The 19,417-nt window shown below is 36.8% G+C and overlaps 1 protein-coding gene across 1 annotated transcript in view; it reads right to left on the reverse strand.

Annotated features, from left to right (window-relative positions):
- LOC101889582 (mucin-5AC) overlaps positions 1-19,417 on the reverse strand; it is a 247,916-nt gene that overhangs the window by 15,173 nt on the left and 213,326 nt on the right. The window contains exons 6-15 of the mRNA XM_059125759.1: positions 15,154-15,272; positions 14,749-15,084; positions 11,700-11,969; positions 11,514-11,594; positions 11,102-11,395; positions 10,852-10,866; positions 7,951-8,059; positions 5,972-7,285; positions 2,563-3,537; positions 1,489-1,773 (exon numbers count right to left, since the gene is read on the reverse strand). Coding sequence (XP_058981742.1) covers positions 1,489-1,773; positions 2,563-3,537; positions 5,972-7,285; positions 7,951-8,059; positions 10,852-10,866; positions 11,102-11,395; positions 11,514-11,594; positions 11,700-11,969; positions 14,749-15,084; positions 15,154-15,272 — 3,798 coding nt within the window. The remainder of the gene's footprint in view (positions 1-1,488; positions 1,774-2,562; positions 3,538-5,971; positions 7,286-7,950; positions 8,060-10,851; positions 10,867-11,101; positions 11,396-11,513; positions 11,595-11,699; positions 11,970-14,748; positions 15,085-15,153; positions 15,273-19,417) is intronic.

A 19,417-nucleotide genomic window follows, 5' to 3' on the forward strand; every position in this document is an offset into this window, starting at 1 on the left:
GCCTCAAATTATTTTTTATGTATTGTAAAACCTTTTAAATTAAGAACTGGCCATATTTTGGGGTGTGGTGAATTTCTTCAAAAATTCACCACACTCCAAACATTTCGTATGTTAAAACAAAAAACTTCAATCATTAATGAAATATCTTAAAAATATCTTTTGGTAAATGTGTGACCCAAGGTTTCATCTAAAAATACCATAATTTGATTTAAAAGCTATTTTTTCGGAATATTATTATTAAAAATTGTTTAAAATTATTTTTAAACTATAGTATAACATTGAAATTTCAGAAAATAGCAATTTTTGAGACGTGGTGAATTTCTTGACAAACTCACCACACTCCAAATTTTTTTGATTACATAACTAGAAGATTTAAAGACTTGTAAAAAGTATATAAAAATATTTTTGGTAGCACTGTGACCATGTTTCCTTCTAAAATATAAAATTGATTTTTACTTGATATTCCCAATGCATTTCATATTAGTTGTTAAGCAATTATAACCATGACATAATTTGTTAGGAATTTTCTCGCAATCTTTTAATGTTTATTTGCTTTTTATGCAATAGCTTATTGATTAAAATCATGATGTTATTTGTTGTTGTTTAGGAAGAGATTAACAGGCTGTAGAAGAGACAAATAGGCTTGTTGTAGAGATTATTTGATATGCATACGTTGCAGTCGTTTTTTTTTAAATATTCACTTTTTATTTCAAGTGAATGATGATGATTAGCACACACTTCATCACATACACGTACAGCATATTTACACACATACACACACTTACACAGTTAGTTGGTGGTATCTGATATATTGATTTCTTTTTACGTTCATTCGTTGTTTTTTGTTATTATACAAATGTGTTATGTGTACATAGTGTATTTAATTTAGTTTAATTAATATGCATTCATGTGTAGCTGCTGGGAATATGTAATGAATGTTGTGTGTGTGTGTGTGTGTGCGTGTTTTGAATGGATGTCAATTGAGTAATTGATGATAAAAAAGCTGATGATATGTAAACACTTAGAGGGAACGTATGGAAGAGGAAAATTGTTTAGAAAACATATTGATAACGTATATCGAACATACAGGGTTATAGGACATTGCACCAGGTTAGCAGGTTAGAAAAAGGGTATGGATTAAAACGAGTACACAATATACTAAGGAGGTTAGGAAAGCCAAACACCATGGTTGAGAGAGACGGACCAGTTAGGTGAGGAGGGAAAAAGTCCCTTCCTTCAACAAAAATGTTCTCTTTAACCAAATGAGAATTATTTGCCCAAAACCAAATCAGGTAAGTTCTTGATCACCATAATTGATCAAAAAATTGTTATAGAAGAAAAAATTTCAAGTAAACGAGAATTATTAGGAACAAAAACCAAAAATATATATTTTTTAAGACAAAACGAAGACCAACACAAACAAACAAATAAAAAATCAAAACACAAAAACCAAAACATATGGAATGAATGACAAAAATAAACACAAACCCGAAGATAATGAGGCTGGTCTGGGCGTAATGCTCGGCTTGGCGACATTGGCTAATGTGGATGGAACAACAGGGGATGTATTATTACACAACATAGAAGAAGAACAAGATGATGATGATGATGCTACACTATCGGCAGGTTTTTGGGATGCTGATGTGGGAGGTGGTGGTAGTGGTGGTTGAACAACATTTAATGATGGCGAGGAACGAGCAGAACTGGATGATGACTGTGATGGTACTGACGAGGCTTTCGACGATGGTGATGATGATGACGACGACGACAAAGCTGTTAAAGGCGATTTGGAATAAATATGAGTGGAGGTATTCATAGACATGTGAGATTGATGATGATGATGTTGGTGGTGGTGATGAGATGAACTGGATGATAATGAATTGCTACTGCTAGCATACACAGATGATGAATTTGATGAGGTCGAGGACGAGCATGAAGGTTCCCCAGATGATTTTGGACTACTCTTTATAGTTGTGGGACAATTGGAATTACAATTAATACTGTGGTGGTGATGATGACTGTTGGGGTTGTTGTTGCCCACACAATTGGTTGGCTGGGAGGAGTTGGCTTGAGAAGGTGATGATGGTAATGTTGTTGTTGCTGTTGTTGTCGTGCTTATGGTGTTGGACTGTTGTGGGTGTTGAACCTGTTGCTGTTGTTGTTGCTGCTTCTTAAGTTTTTCTTTTTGTTTCAAGATTTTAGCCTCTAAATCACTTTTGAAATCTAATTTCACCGCACTTGGCGGTGCTACCAGTTTTAAGCTACGGCGATTACTACTGTTGTTGTTGTTGCTATTGGTGTTGTTGTGCTGTTGAGCCTGGTGGTCATTACCTTGAAACACCGATAAACTTGGAGGTTTTGGTGGCAATTTCTTACGCATTATGCCATCACCACCGATGGCCACAGTGGGTGGTGTCACCGTTGTGACCGCTGGTGCTGCTGTTGTTGTTGTTGCCAGGGCTGCAACATTTCGAACATTATCACCATGGCTCAAATGTTTTCTCATATTTTTGTTGTTGTTGTCACAACTACTACCATTACCATTAAAATTTGTATTCATACCTTTTGTTGATGTCGGCGTCGAGGGGCTATTCAGTAACTGCAACTGTTCGCTGGATGCCCGGAACGATGAAAGACGCTGTTTGGCCGGCTGTACCGTGGCCACATGCTGCGGATGATGATCGGGTGAGTCTGTGGGCGACAAAGGCAACTCGGTCAGGTTGGCTGGCAACTGTTGCAATTCCCTCATCTCCTGTTGATCGTATTGTCCTCCCAGGGGGTATTGTTGGGGTTTGGTGCGCAACATGACAATTTCCGAATTTTGTTTGGCATAATCTATGTCCGGCGTCATGGGTGGTTGGTGATCATAGATAACCACGACATTGCTGCCGCTATCACTTAGATTATCACCATAAATGCCATGCCGCTGCAGTGATATGGTATCGGAACGATTGTCATCGTAACACTGAGATCCCGATGTCGAGGACACAGCAAAATGGGCAAAAGTGGGATTTTCATAGCCATCCCCGGCACCGCCCATTATGGAACTGGTCTCACTGACATAACAACGGCTCAGTTCCGAATCGCTGTTATAGGCACCTCCCGATAAACTTTTCAAATTCGTTTTCAACACCACACCACCCGTTTGACTGGTCAACGAACGGGTATCGGCATTACAATCCTCTGAGGTTGTATCCGATATATCCGTTCCACAACCACTGCTGTTGGTTTGATTGCTGGCCGTACAGAAATCCTTATCGCCGCTGGGGTGGTGATGCATGTGTTGGTGTTGCGACTCACAGATTATGGTGGTGGTGGTATCGTCAGTTATTATTGTCATTGTTTCGTTGCAATTGAAGGCATCCAGGCCGCCATCGAAAAGATTCTTGACATTTTTCTGCAGCTGCTGAGGTGAGGCGGAAGATTGTTGCTGCTGCTGTTTTTGCTGCTCTTTGCTGGCATCTATTTCACGTTGAAAAGAATCTAATTCGCCAATTAAATTATTTAATTCTTGTAAAGAATCTTCGAAACATTTGTCTATAGAATTGTATAGGGTAGTGGTGTTGAATGGTGGATAATGCCATGGCATTTTTTATAAAATTGGCATAGGGTGTTGTGTTTTGTATAGAGAGTTTGTTTTATTTTTTTGTTTGGGAGGAAGAAGGGAAGATTTGTGCAATATGTATATTTATATAATTGTTGTTGTTGTTGTTGTTGCAATTATCGTTGTAGTGGTGGTTGATTGATTGATTGATGGTGCCATATTTACAACAAAGGTGTAGACATATATAGATATTGTTTGGTATTCGGGGTTTTAAATATAAAATATTGATTTGTTTCAAAATAATGTTGATATATTGTTGTATGTTGATGGTTTTTGTTGTTGTAGTTGTTGTAGCAAACAAAAACATAAAGTGGGAAAAACCATAACGGGGGAGGTAAAGGGAAGAGAGAGAAAGACGAAAGAAAAATAAAGAAAACAAAATCGTTTAGTCAAAAAACAAAACATGAAAAAAACATAATACGGGAATGGTGGGAGGGTTTATTCGAGAGGTGAACATGGATGGATTGGGAAAATGGTGGATTCATTTAAAATTATTCTATAAAATTATGGAAATTTTGCTTACTGAAAAACCTAGGCTATTTTTCTTAAGAAATCAAAAGCTATTTTATGAAATTTAGTTCAATTCATAATTTTTTTCGAAAGAAATGTTGACAAATTTTTAATCCAATTTGATCGAAAGCGATTCCAAAACAATTTTCCTTTATGGGAGAATGTAAAATAAGCTGTTTTCCGCGAAATCTCAATTTTTTCAGGAAACTCACCACAGCCTCCAAATTGAACTTTCAGACTCCAAAATGTTTATTTTGAGCACTAATGTCAAAGGAATAATTCTCTGTGCAATATCTCCATTGCAAAACAAAATTTAAACATAAATTTAATACAAATCTGAAGCAATTTGTTTAACATGTGCTCTAAATGTAAAATCTGACAAGATGCCAAGGACGTTAGAACAACTACGATCCTGATAATGAGTTTTCCATGTGAAAAAATGTAAAAAGCGCTAATTTTCGTGAAAAAACCATGTGAGGTGAGTTTCTTGAAAAACTCACCACACCCTAAATATTGCAGATTTGGATACTTATGCATTTATTTTAATGATTCCGAGTCATTCTGGAACAAGGAACGCTGGTTATTAATTCTGAAAAAATCTATACCCAATGAAATACAATATTTTTAAAGGGCACAAGCTGAATCCGGTGCTATTTGCAATGGCAATTAAAATAACTTCATTTAAGTGTCGATACTATAAATATCAAAAAAAAAAAAAAAACTTAGCTTAGAACTCTAAAGGTAGTGTTTAGTTAAATAAAATTGAAAAAGTCAGCATTTCCATCACTCTATTGGATAATTTCATGAAATCTGTGGCCAAAACCTGTTTTGGAGGTGTAATAGAGGTCCAACATATCTTTAAATCAGAAATACAGTTTTTCGGGTGATAAAGTTTCCCAAATAATTTTTGAGTAATATAAAAATTCAAAATCAGTGAAATTAAAATGCTGGTTCTAAGCTATAGAGGTATCCTTTAGTGCAATAAAAGGAACAAAACTGCATTTCCACAATCCTATTGACCAATTTCAATGCCACTTCTTGTCAAAGACACCGTTTTTGAGATGATAAAGTAACCGAAACCATTTTTAAGTAATACAAAAATTCAAAATTGATGATCATATCCTTAAATGTGGCTGTGGTGAGTTTTAGTAGAAATTCACCACGACCATAATTTTACAATTTTGGAATCTAGAAACCTTTTTTAGCCAAATAAATTTTTGTAACACAACATTTTGACTATTTATTTGGACTCGTTTTTGAACTCTTTCGTTAAAACCTTGCTAAAATCCTATTTTAGAATAAAATGCATCTACAAAATTATGGCAAATGTGGTGCAAATTATTTCGACATAATACAATATTAAATTCTGTACAATTTAAATGAATAAAATTGGTGTGGTGAGTTTTTTTAAGAAATTCACCACAGACAAAATTTCATATTTTTTTACTTTTGAACCATTGTCTAGTCGATGTTTAGTGAGGGAAATGAGTCCCAATGGTCATATCTGTCTATTCTATGCCTCATTCGCCTATCTATTTCACGCAAAAAAACTTGAATATGAATATTTTACAACAAAATTATCCCGAAACTAACCTCACTCATCGGCATGCACGGAATTGAGTACAAACGACAAAAAAGAAGCGAATTCAAAAAATAATTCGAAATAAAAAAAAAACACATGTTCTTCTACAAGTTCCATCTATGTAACAATCTAACAAAGAGGATATCAGGTGTAAGACATATGATGAGGGAGTCTCTAGATGATAGCTATATAGTTAGTGAGAGGCGGTCGGGTGGGACCATAGAATGTTATATTCGATAGAAATAAAAATGCATTTAACTTTTCAAATTACTTACCCACATCCTGAGGATCAATTGGCTGTGCTGTCTGTTGTGCTGAGTGATGATGATGATTGTTTGTGGTGATGGCAGTGCGTGTGCCATAAATACCAGCCTCAATCGGCGAATGACGTGCACCTGCAGCACCAGCAGACGCAGACGACGATGATGATGAAGGAATTGGTGTATTTTTGGCAGCGGCAGCTTGTTTTTCAAACATGGAAGCTTTTTGCAACACCGATGCCCGAGAACGTTCATCATTCTCGACGACAGCCCCCGAGGAGGAGGTGGAAGAGGACAAGGTGTCAGCATCATTGATATTGGCTGAATTGGAATTAGAATTATCTTGAGAATTTGTTTTGGTGGATGAAGAAGAAGAGCTGGTGTTAATGGTGTTAGCATTTAATGGTGGCTGAGACTGTGTTTGGGCTGTATTGGTTTCACTAATACTATTGCTACTATTGTTATTAGTTGTTGTTGCTGCTGTGGGTGGGGACGATGGAGCCGTTTCCGGTCGGGACTGCTGATGTTGTATTGCCATACCATTGCCTTCATTTTCGGTTATTTTCAAAATATCGCTAGCTTGCGAGGAATTGGCGCTAAGCGGAGGTGTGGGCGAACAAACGTTATAGACAAAACTATTGTTACCCGAACCATTGCCGGCAATTATGGCCCCAGTGCTGGTGGCTCCACCGCTGAGAGACATATTACCGCTGGCAATACTGGAACCACTGGGTGTACCGGCGGCCGTTGACGACAGGGAATTATTGAGCAGTGGTGAATAATGATTTTGGGGTGTTGAGCTGCCACTCGAATGGGTTGGAGTCTGTCCAATGGATGGTGTGGCCAACGAAGTGGAGTCAATGGATGGGTGTGAATGTAGCGATGGTGTCATCGAGCTAGAGGATTGGGAACGTTGTGTTGTGGTTGGATGTTGGTGTATGGGTGGTGGTGTTTGTTGGCTAGTTGGGTGTTGTGGTGTGTTCGGTTGTTGGTGTTGTTGTTGTTGCAGGGCCGCCGATTGATTTGAGTCGTTGGAGTGTATGGATGATATGGAGTCAATTGAATGTTGTTGTTGTAACACAGCCTGCTGCTGATGTTGCTGTTGTTGTTGATTTTGGTGTACGGTTGATGTTGGGGGTGATGATGAGGAAGATGATTGCTGTTGCTGCTGTTGCTTCATGGCTGCCATATTGGCCAATTCCGACATATTAACATAGGTGGGCGGGGAGCTTTGCTGCTGCTGCAATTGCTGGGCTGCTGTGGCCTGTTGCTGGGATTGCTGTTGTTGCTGCTGCATATGTTGTTGCTGAGCAAGATGGGCTGCTAGCTCTACTCTCAAAAGCATTTGTATTTGTATGATATATATAGTATATACATATATAATTGTGATAGTGTTTGCAATTTGAAAGTGTAACAAAAGAAATTTTTTTAAAGGAAACATAAAAAATTGGGGGTCATGCAAAGGAAAAAAAATCCAATTTTGTTGTTGTAGTTGTTTTCATCAAAAAGAAGTATTTCCATTTTCAAACAAAAGAAAACAAAAACAAGGACATAATTTACACCAAAAATTATTGTTGTAGCATTTTTTGTTTTGTTTTGTTGCCAGTTTTGATTGGTTGTTGGTTAATTAGACACATAAATCAGCAGCAGCAGTAGGAGGTGATGGGTGGTAGTTGTAGTTGTTTTATTTTTTTGTTTTTTTATTTGATGGGACATAGAAAAAAATAAAAAAGCATATTGAAAAAAATTAGCACAATTAGTTGAAATTGTTGAGCTTAATTAATTAAATAAAAAATGATAGGAATTGTATTTCTCAGCAGGAAATTTAAAAGAAAAAACACTTGGTGGAAGGAAATTAAATTACAGTGGGTGTGTAAGGGTGTGGGTGATAACAGGGGGAAGGACGGACCAAGGACAATAAGGCTAAGGTGGGTGGGTTTACTTTTTTTTTAATTAGTTTAGTGACGCCATGATGATTTCCGTCGACAACATACCTTTGGTTACATGAGCCGGTATCGGTGATGGACACTGACGTTGCATAATATTTGGACCATTGCCACGATTGTTGCTGGCCACCAAGGGACGTTCCAACGAGGAGCAACGCTGTAAAAAAGAAATTAAAATGGAAATTGTATTAAAAGTGATTCATGGCAATTATGACCAAAGTAGAGGAGGATTTCGATGATTTGAAATTTAAAAAAAATATATATGTTTGTGCAAAGATCAAAGATAACAAGGGTCCAAATCCACTAATTGAGAATGAATATAAGAACATGATGACATCAAGTTTCAAAAGTATCATTGATGTAAAGCGAATAATTTGGTACCGGAAAATATGACATAATAATCGATTACAAAAGAACAGAATTAAAAGCTAGCTTGAAACAAACACAAAGGAAAGAGTGGATGGAATAATACGACAGCACAAAATAATCTTTATCGCAATTTTGTAAAGACCAATTTCAGATGCCAAAGCTTTTTTTAAAAACAACTGGGATAAATTAATTTTTGTAGAAAAAAGAAAATTTATTCAAATAGCGGCTAAGACATGTTCTAGAACTTGTTTTAATAAAAAGTTCCACAAAAGTATTGAAAATGTGCTCCAAATTAATTTTTTAATAATGCAAAATTATTTCTTCTAGATTTTCACCAAAAAATGGTGTGGTGAGTTTCTTGAGAAATTCCATTAAAATTATTAGTCCATTAAAATTATTAAAAACGTATTTTTATTCCTCGATTGCCCAGTATGTATGATATTTTTGGTCAAAAGACCATTTTTCGATGGAAATTCACGTTTGAGGATTTTATTGACAAATTCACAATGACAAAAAAACGTTAGTTTTAACCTCCAGATCGATTTTGAACCCAATAAAATTAATTTAAAAATAAACATATATTTGGGTAATGACAACACATTTGTTGTAAATTTCTAGTAATATTCAAGGATGGTGATTTTCAGAGAAATTCACCACGTCCGAAATATGACATTATTAAAATAAAGTATTATCAGAATGTTGGTATTGTGATCGAAATCATTTTTAGTTTAAATGTAAATATATGACTAAATTTATAAAAAAATATAATGTGGCGAGTTTCTTTAAAATTTCACAATGTCCGAAAAGACTTATTTTTAAATTCTGGACCGTTTTTAAATAATAAATATAAGTTATTTATGATTTTCGATGGACATTATTTATGTCACCACTTCCAACAAATATTAGTTTTAGAATATTAATATACATTTCGGTAAACAAAAACTCAATTTTTGGTGAATTCGCATTAAAATACATGGGTTTGAGTTTCCAGAGAAATTGACCACGACCGAATAACTTTTTAAATATAATATTCTTATAATGACGACATTTTTTGGTTTTTATATGTAAACATTTTGGTAAGTTTCTTATGATTTTGGATCAACATTTACTTGTGGGGAGTTTCTTAAGAAATCACCACAGCTGAAATAAGTGAGAATTAAATTTTAAGGGTTTATTAAACTTAACAAGATCTCAGAATTCAAAACCTTTCGGAAGATTTGCTGTTTTTATCCAATGCTATTACCTCCACTTGGAATTTCTCAACCCCCAATATTTCTCAACCAACAATATTGGCTGGAAACGTGGTCCTGGGAGGAAGCGTTATATGGGGTCTCTGCCAAAATATTTTCTTTGAGATGGTTCTATATCCCTCTACCTCTATACAAATTTTTAACCAAATCGATTGAAAAATGAGGTCAACACCCTCGGAACACGTAAAATCAGTAGGAACCTTATATATGGGCGCTGCTTCGAAACTTTGATCTACATTAAACAGATTTTGCGAAAAGGGTTTCTGCGCCTGTAGCAAGATGCCAAATAAGAGCAAAATCAATTGAAATATGTGGCCAAGACCCCGGAAATGGCTGAAATGAGGGGATACCTTCATATGATGGTTATACCAAAACGTGACCCAATTACTTGAAATCGGGGTATACCCTTATATGGGGACTATCCCAAAACGTGGTCCGACATGACCCATATTTTGTACAAATGTTTCTACATGTAACCTATAGACCTGTATCAAATTTAAAGCCTATATCTTAGAGTGGCCGAAAATGGCTCGTGAGCTGAAAATATCGCAATATTCCATTCAAAAAGTATTGAAAAATTAGCTCGGGGTAAAGCCATTAAAATTTCAAAAAGTGCAAGAACTTATACCGCAACTGGAAGAGAAAAGGACTCAAAAGAGCTAAAGAGTTGCTTCGCTCGCCGAAAGTGGTGTAATGCCGAATTTGGTTTTCTCCGATGAGAAAACATTCGTTGTCCAGCTGTTTGTAAACAAACAAAATGGTGGTGTTTACTTGCCAAAGAGGTCAGCTGAAAATGTGCACCTTCGGGTGGCCACTAGAACTAGAACATTCAATAAAATTAAAAAAATGTAAAAATTATGGCGTTTGACATTGTTACTGGTTTTTACCTCACCCGTATAATGGACCCTAAAACAAATTTTAGCCTGGAAACTAAAAACTCATTTAGATTTGAGCTTGAGACCTTCAGGATCTAAGCAAAAACATTAATTAAATAAAATTTAAGAAATCATTTAATAGTAAATAATATAGGCAGGGCTGGGTAGATCTTTTGAAAAGGGTCCACCATTGGATGGACAGAAATCGGTGCTACTTTATACATTTAGCCATAACCTAGACAATCGAAGGAATTTTTGATGAGAAATGAAAGATAGTTAAATGTATTTTTCGGAGGAAAGGGTTAGAAGGAACATCCAATTGAATGAGATATTATAACTAGCAGAATTACTACTGGAGATGACGAATGAAACATTATCTTTATTTTGGGCTAAGGGAATGTCAATGTATCTGGAGAAACCAGGGAGCAAAAAATTATTCAAGGAATAACACTTACCACATGGGCTGGTTTCTTTCGACAGACAAAAATTTACACAAAAAAATTGTAAAAAAAAAAAACATTGAGAAGTCAAGACAAACAGAAGCATATTTACAACAACAAGAAAATATTTTGAGATATAAACAAAATATAACGACATTTATACAACAGCAATGAAAACGGTTATAGGAGACAAATTTCAATTTTAAATGTTATCCACTTCCACTTCCTTATAACCACTTTCATTTATGAGATATATAAAACTTACCACTGGCAGTGGCGGGCGATTTAATGCACCACCCGGTGATTTTTGTGTCGATGGTGTATTTTGTCCAGAATTAGTGCCACCACTACCATTTGCATTACCACCAATACCCCCCTCGTGTATAGTTTCGGGATTTTGAAAAGTATAGACGGTCAAGGGTGGTCTTTGATGACCCTTTTCATAGGCCGAAGATATTGTGTGTGGACGATCTGTGGCATTGGGTGCTAGGTCAACGGCGTCCTGTGAATGTGTGGGCCAGGTGGTGACAGCGTGTGAAGGATTGGCAATAGAAGAGGCCTAGAAGAGGAAAATGTACAAAAATGAGTGATTTGAAAATAAAAAATGCAAAGAAGTGATGGTGTTGGGTGATGGAAAGCAAAAGAAAGAAATCATAAAAACAAAGAAAAATAAAAACCTGTGTTGTCAAGGCTGGCGATGAACAAAAGCCACTATCACTGGATTCACCAGGTTTTAAGCGCATTGATGGTGAAATGTACTATAAAAAAAACAATAAAAACAAAACATAGAAATAAAAACAATTGGCAGTGTGGTGAACTTGAAATAATTCATAATAAAATATAAAAGAATCTCCACTACTTACCTGCGACAATGACCTCTGATAGTGTGGATGACCGGGTGAATTACTCGAACCACTGCTGTTCATGGAACTAATTGAACACACCGACGATTTGCGCGAACCCAATGAATTGGAACAACCTCCTTGCGATAGTGAACCTCCCCCACCGCCACTAGTGCTGGGCGATTCGGGATATAGTGTAATGGATGCCTTGGCATCATGTATTAATTCCTCGCTGGCAGGTGGTAAAACGTGTGGTTCTTTGGTAACCAAAGCAATTGATTGCATAGCTTCCTGGAAGGGTGTGAAATTGGAATAGAGGACAAAGAAAGGAAAAAAAACAAGAAATTATTATTTAATGAGCTAGCCTAAATGGTTTGAAAAAAATCTCAATAAGTTATTCAATAAATGAATTGAACTTTTGGGGATAGAAGACCCTTTAATTTGTAGAACCCTTACGAAATATTTTTCTTATGGAAGGCTCTTCTGTAGTCCTCATACATAATTTTAAACTTCTGCATAAGCTATAGACTTCTACATAAGATAAATATAGATAAAACATCTTTAAAAACAAGTTAAAAAGTATCAGTCGGTATTGCCGCCAGATATATACCCTCAGCGTATGTTCGATTATGTAAATATATTTTGACTAGTGTTAAGATTATTCAAACGTTTGACCCTCTATGGAGCAGATCCCGAAGGAATGGGCCAATATCGCCCATTTTCTATCGGACCCAAAAATATGATATAAATATTTCGACAGATGTGCCAAGTCTAAATGGAATAGGATGTTCATTTGGCGTTTTATGAGCTTCATGGATACTCAAAATTTCAATATTTTGTGGGGGAGGTACCAGAAGGAGTGGACCGATGTATTCCCACTTCACACCAGACCATGGGTTAATTCAAATATTAGGATGTGTGAAATTTGAAGACAATCGGACTTTTACATCACATTTAATGAGATTGTAATTATTCAAAATTTTGACCATTTGTGGGGGAGGTACTTGATGGAGTGGACCGATATTGTCCATTTTCACACCTGACCTAGAACTGACGCAAATATTAGGATTTGCAAAGTTTGAGCAGAATCGGATTATCCTTTCTCTTTCTGTGCAAAAAATATTTTTTGAAAATTTCGATTTTGTGGGGGAGGTACCAGAAGGAGTGGACCGATATTGTTCATCTTAACACCAGACCTTGGGTTAATATAAATATTGGGATGTATGAGATTTGAAGACAATCGGACTCTTACATCACTTTTTATGAGAGTTGTAATTATTCAAATTTTTGACCATTTGTGGGGGAGGTACTTGATGGAGTGGACCGATATTGTCCATTTTCACACCTGACCTAGCACTGATGCAAATATTAGGATTTGCAAAGTAGGAGCAGAATCGGATTATTCTTTCTCTTTCTGTGCAAAAAATATATTTTTTGAAAATGTCGGCCTTTTGTGGGGGAGGTACCAGAAGGAGTGGACCGATATTGCCCTTCTCCGAACTCGATCTAAGTTTGACAAAAATATTACGATGTAGCCAATTTGGACCAAATCGGATACTTCCTTCGAGATTCATCGTGCGCACCAGCCAGACAGACAGACAGACAGACAGACGGACGGACGGACGGACGGACGGACGGACATCGCTAGATCGACTCCAAATGTTCTGAAACGGATTTGGTCCAAAGAGACCTAGGGTCTAAAACCGTTATTTCGACTAGGCACGTTTTGGCCGTATCAAATGATATATACCCTCTGTAGCCATATGGCTGAGGGTATAAAAAGCCTATAGAAAAGAAACCTCCGGAAGGTCCGAAAAAGATAGAACAATATTTTGTAATAGGGAACCAAGAGTGGTCCTAATAGAAGACCAGAATGTCTTTTATAGAAGACGATGAGCTCATCTTATAGAATCCCTGAAGGTATTCTCACAGATGATCTGGCCGTCATTTAATGATGACTATTCTGTTTATGGCAGACCACGAGACTTTCTTAAAGAAGACCCAGGAGTGATCTTATAGAACACCAAAGAAATAATTTAATAGACCCAAAGGTCTTCCTCTTGAGGGGCTTCTTATCGAATACCAAGTGGTCTTCTTATTGTCTCGGCCTTTTTATTGAAAAACAGAAGCTGTTGTTAGAGAAGACCAGTAGGTCATCGTATAGAAGTCTAAATGTCTAAATCGGATATTTTGATCCGAATGAAGACAAGATGGTTTTCTTATTGAAGTCCACAGGATCTTTTTTCTTCGAAAACCAGAGGGTCATCTCATAGAAGATCGGTCTCTTTTATATTAAATATCTCCTTATCGAGGACCAATATGTCCTCTAATCGATTACCAATCGGTCATCGAACTGAAGACCAAGAGGTCTTCCTATTGCGGACCGGTGAATCTTCTTATAGAAGACCATATGGTCTTTTTATAGATGGCTAGTTGGTCTTCATATAGAAGACCATTTGGTCTTTTTACAGAAGGCTAGTTTGTCTTCATATAGAAGATCTGTATGGTAGACAAGAAGGTCGTCCTATAGAAGACCAGTTAGCCTTCCACTACAAGCAAAAACGAAGGTATATTCGTAGAAGACAAGAAGGAAAGCCACTTGGTCTTCTCATGAAGGCGAGTGAGGGTCTTCTCATAAAATATCAGAGGGTCTTCTCATAGAAGATCAGAGGGTCTTCTCATACAAGATCGGAGGGTCTTCTCATAAAAGACCAAAGGGTCTTCTCATAGAAGATCAGAGGGTCTTCTCATACAAGACCGGAGGGTCTTCTCATAAAAGACCAAAAAGACCAGAGGCAGAAGATCAAATTCTTATATGAGAAAAGCAACTGGTGTTCTACGAGAAAAGACCAAGAACACTAGTTGCTTTTCTCATATAGGACTGGTTAGCCATTGATCTTGCAATAGAAGTCCTGTTGGTCTTATAATAGAAGCACTTCATAGAGAAGACCTAGAGGTATTCTCATCGATGACCAAGAACTCTTATTGATATGATATCTTCTGAAAGGTCCACTGCAGATAGAAGTCCGCTTGCGATCCTCTCTGTGAGTATGTCTTCCCTTTAACTCACCTGCAAATGACCCAATTCCGACATGACCTCACATTCCTCCTTGACGACCGGTTGCAGCAAATGTACAAAATTACAATAACGCATACGCTCCTCAATCATGGCCGAACGCAGTGACTTCTTTTCCACCTCTTCCAATTCGGCACGCCTCAGAGTGACATCCTGCATGTGCGAGTCCATCAATGATTGTAAATTATCCGATTGCCCTTTGCGAGCTTTTTTCTGTAGACGTAAGGTGTCGGTGGAACGTTTTTTCAGTTCCGTGCGACAGCGTTTGTATTCTTTGGCATGTTCCTTATCTATCATAGCTACAGAACGTTTCCAGTCTTCTAGTTTTTCCTGAAAGAAATATGAAAGAGAGAGGAATAAGGATTTGCTAATTGATTAGGGATTTGATGTGCGACTTACTTGTAATGGTTGTACCAGACAGTCCATAATAGCGGCTGTAAATGTTTTCAGGCGTGTCTCAACCGCCTTGTGTCGTAAGCACACTCGGGTCAGAGCTGTGCCAATTTCCTTTGAAGCTCCTGGAAGGGAAAAGGGAGGCGAAAATCAATTTAAGTTTTGAACATTTTTGGAAAAAAAAAGAACCCGAATCGATCTACTCTTTACCATTAATACCAATGGGGGTTTAAGTAACAATTTCTGAATGTCCCTTATTTTTCTATTTCCTTTCAAATGTTGCAAAAAACTTGTAATCCATATTTCCGCAATGCATCCATTGAGCCTATGGGACTACAACCTAACATTGTCGGGGGACATTCATCAAATGTGTCTGTGTGTTGGTGGGGTTATGTAGAACAAATATTTTCTTTGGAAACAAGTTTCCAAGTTTTTTCTTCTTCAGCTTCTATGACTATGTGAAAGTGTGTGTATTCAAGAAAAGCCCCTCCAGAGTTCAGTGTATGTTCATTTTCAGTTTTTTTTTCTTTTACTAAAAGCCAATTAGTAGAAGAAGAGCGGGAAGCAAACAAAAAGCGGCAAGGCAAGAATTTAGTAAAAGAAACTAATAACAATAATTATTATTATATTTCCATAGTTCCCCGACCGGGCCGGTATGGAAAATAGTGAATATGCACAAGTGCTGAACCGGTTTGAGGGGCCGACCGACAGCCCGACCAACCATTACCGATTTTTTAGGTCAAGTATAGTTTGTCCTCTTTTTTGCCTTTTGTAGCTAGTTCCACAACACGTTATTGGCTGGAGGCAATCCTTTTAATGAAGACGACGATGGTGATGATGATGTCCACACAGAGTATCTGTGCCAAGCGAAAGAAAAAAAAGAACTTGAAGTGTGGGAAATGGGTATTAGGAAAATGGATATGTATGTTAATTTCCAAAGGCAATAAGGCAACGAGATATGGGAGGTACTAGAAGTCAGGGATGGGATACTAAACTCAACAAGGATTGAACATGTATAGAATAGTAGCAAGGTGTTAGGAGTTACTTTGTCAGCGAGAAGTCTTCTTTAAAATTTCAGATTTGTTCCAAAAGTTTGTGTTAGGCCTTTTAGAACTCAAAAATATCGAATTTCAGCATTTCAGCTCTTTCCCCTCACTCAAAACCAAATTTTAGTACCATTTAGTACTTTTCGAAAAATTGTAGTACGCATTGACAAAACCCCCTACAACATTAGTTGGCAACAGTGACTTCTATATCAAATTTCAGGATTTCAGCTCTATTCCTTCACACAATATAAAATTTAGTACTATTTAGTATTTTTGGAACAATTATGGTACATACTTTCAAAACCACTACCACTCTCTCCCAGATACCAACAGAGACCTCAGTGTCAAATTTGAGAATCTCAACTCTATCCCTTCAGCCAAGACAATATTTAGAACTTTTTGGTACTTTTCGAACAATTATGGTAAACATTACCAAAACCACCACCACTCAATCCCAGATCCAACATAAAATCAAATTTGCGAATCTCAACTCTACCCCTTCAGCCAAATTTAGTACTATTTGGTGCTTTTCGATTATAATACACATTATAGTACACATTTCCAAAACCACCTCCATATCTCAAATTCAAAAACAAACAGAGAACTCAATATCAAATTTTAGGATACCAGCTCTATTCAATCACCCAATACCAAATGTAGTACTATTTAGTATTTTTCGTACAATTATAGTACACACTTCCAAAAACCACCTTCATATCCCATTTCTAGATATCAACAGAGATCTCCATATCAAATTTGAGGAGTCAAGCTCTATCCCTTTAACCAATACCAAATTTAATACAATTTAGTACTTTCCCTCCTCAAATACATATATCATCAGCAATCTAAAAATCAAAATTCAGAATTTTATATCTACCCCTCACCCAATACCAAATATAGTATACTTTTTGTACAATTATAGTACTCATGTCTGAAACCACCTCGATATGTCCAGACTACTCATAAACATGGACCCCAAATCAAATTTCATATTTCAATCACTATCTGTTCACCAAATACCAATTTGCACGAAATATAGTAATATTTAGTACTTTTCGTACACATATAGTACATACTTTCAAAACCACCTCCTTATCTCAATCCTAGATACCAACAGAGATCTCAATATCAAATTTGAGAATTTCAGCCCTATCCCTTTACTCAATACCAAATTTAGTACCATTTAGTACATTTCGTACAAATATATGATTCATTTCCAAACCACCGCCAAATCTCAAAGAAAGATACCATCAGTAATCTAAATGTCTAATTTCAGAAATTTATATTTATCCCTTCACTCAATAACACATATAGTTCCATCAGGTACTTTTGTACAATTATACAACAGATTTCCGAAAATACCTCCATATGTCCAGACTGAACTTCGACCCAAAACCAAAATTCATATTTCATGCACTATCTGTTCACACAATACAAATAATGGTACCATTTTACAAGTTTTGTGCCATTTTAGAACTTTTCGTACACTTAAAGTTCAAATATCAAATATAGTACTATTTAGTATTTTTCTTGCACTTGTAGTACACCTTTTCGAAACCAACTCTTTATAACAAACCTACCATCAACAGGAATCCAATACAAAATTTCAGCTTCATCCGTTGACCCTCAATCAAACTGTTCCAAATGTAGTACCATTTAGTACAGTTCATACACTTAGTACACATTTTCAAAACCAACTTTACATATATGTCAAATTTACTTTCTAACCTTGATTCCCAAAAGAAATTTCAAGTTATTAGCTCTATCCGTTTATATAATGCCAAATGGTACCATTTTAGAACTTTTCGTAAAACTATAGTTCGAATTTCCAAAAAAAACCTAAGGTACACCTATTCAAACCTTTCCAAATTTCAGAAGTTAATTCCGTTTGTCCAATACAAAGTTTAAAATCTGTAGTACATATTAGTACATTCCGCACGCTTTCAGTACGAATTTCAGCCGTGTCATCTGGGCGTTGATTAAAGGCCACTCACTACTCCTAAACTAAAAAACAAAGTCAAACGCCATTATTTTTACATTTTTTTCTTTAAATTTTATTGAATGAAAGCAAAAAACGTCGGAAATAGCATCAAATTTTAGAATAAGTTTAGATTTGTTCGACTTGGTCACCTTTGACACGAATTATGGCCTTCAAACGGCCAATGAAACTGTCACACGCTGCCCGAATGTTGCTCTGCGGCATTTTGGCCCAGCGCTTGCTTGAGGTGATCGACACTTTGGTATTTTTTAGTGCCAACCTTGCTTTCCAAAATTCTCCAGACACAATAGTCTAACGGATTGGTATCCGGAGATTTTGGTGGCCATTGTGTGCTGTAAATGAAGCGAGGAACATCATTTTGTAACCATTCTTGGGTGGCGCGTGCTGAGTGTGATGGTGCTGAGTCCTGTTGGAATTTCCATGGTCTACGGCCAAAATATCTGCGTGCCCAAGACTTTAATACACCCTCCAGAATATTTTCGCGATAATACTCGGCATTTATCATGATGTGACGGTCGGAAAGCAACCATCGGCTGTTATGGCAGCGCACACCATCACTAGGGCCGACGCTTGAGTTCTGGTGGCCAACCGAAGATGCGGTGTTGACCTCATTGGCAAGTAAACACGATCATTCTGTTTGTTTACAAACTGCTGGACATTTTCTCATCGGAGAAAACCAAATTCGGCAGTTCACCACTTTTGGGCAAGCTTTTTGTGTCTATTTTCATTCTGTTGCGGTATAAGTTATTGGTTCTTTTTGGAATTTCAATGGCTTTACCCCGAGCTCATTTTTCAATATTTGCCGAATGGAATATTGTGAAATGTTCAGCTCACGAGCCATTTTCGACCACTGCAACGCAAGTCTCGATCAAGGCGCTTCTTTACTTTTCGAACCATTTCTGCTGATGTTGCTGTTTTCTTTCGTCCACTTCCTTGACTTCGGGCTACGCTACCTGTAACAAATCACGGTAACGAGCGAGTGGTACGAGACACAAAAGATTTATTCACATTTAAATGCTGGAGTGCTCTAACGATAGCCACTTGTGGTTTTCCAGCCAAATATAGAGAAATCACACTATCACGATTGTATTCCATCACGAATGGCTTTTTTTCTGGATAATTCTCACCAAAATGCTTTTGAACGCTTTTGTTAACAATATAATGAGCTGTCACTGGAATAATTTTAACAGCTGTAGGACGTATGGCTTAAAAATGACAGCAGTCT

The sequence above is a fragment of the Musca domestica genome, unplaced genomic scaffold (assembly GCF_030504385.1).
Source record: "Musca domestica strain aabys unplaced genomic scaffold, Musca_domestica.polishedcontigs.V.1.1 35, whole genome shotgun sequence".
Classification (NCBI taxonomy): Eukaryota; Metazoa; Arthropoda; class Insecta; order Diptera; family Muscidae; genus Musca; species Musca domestica.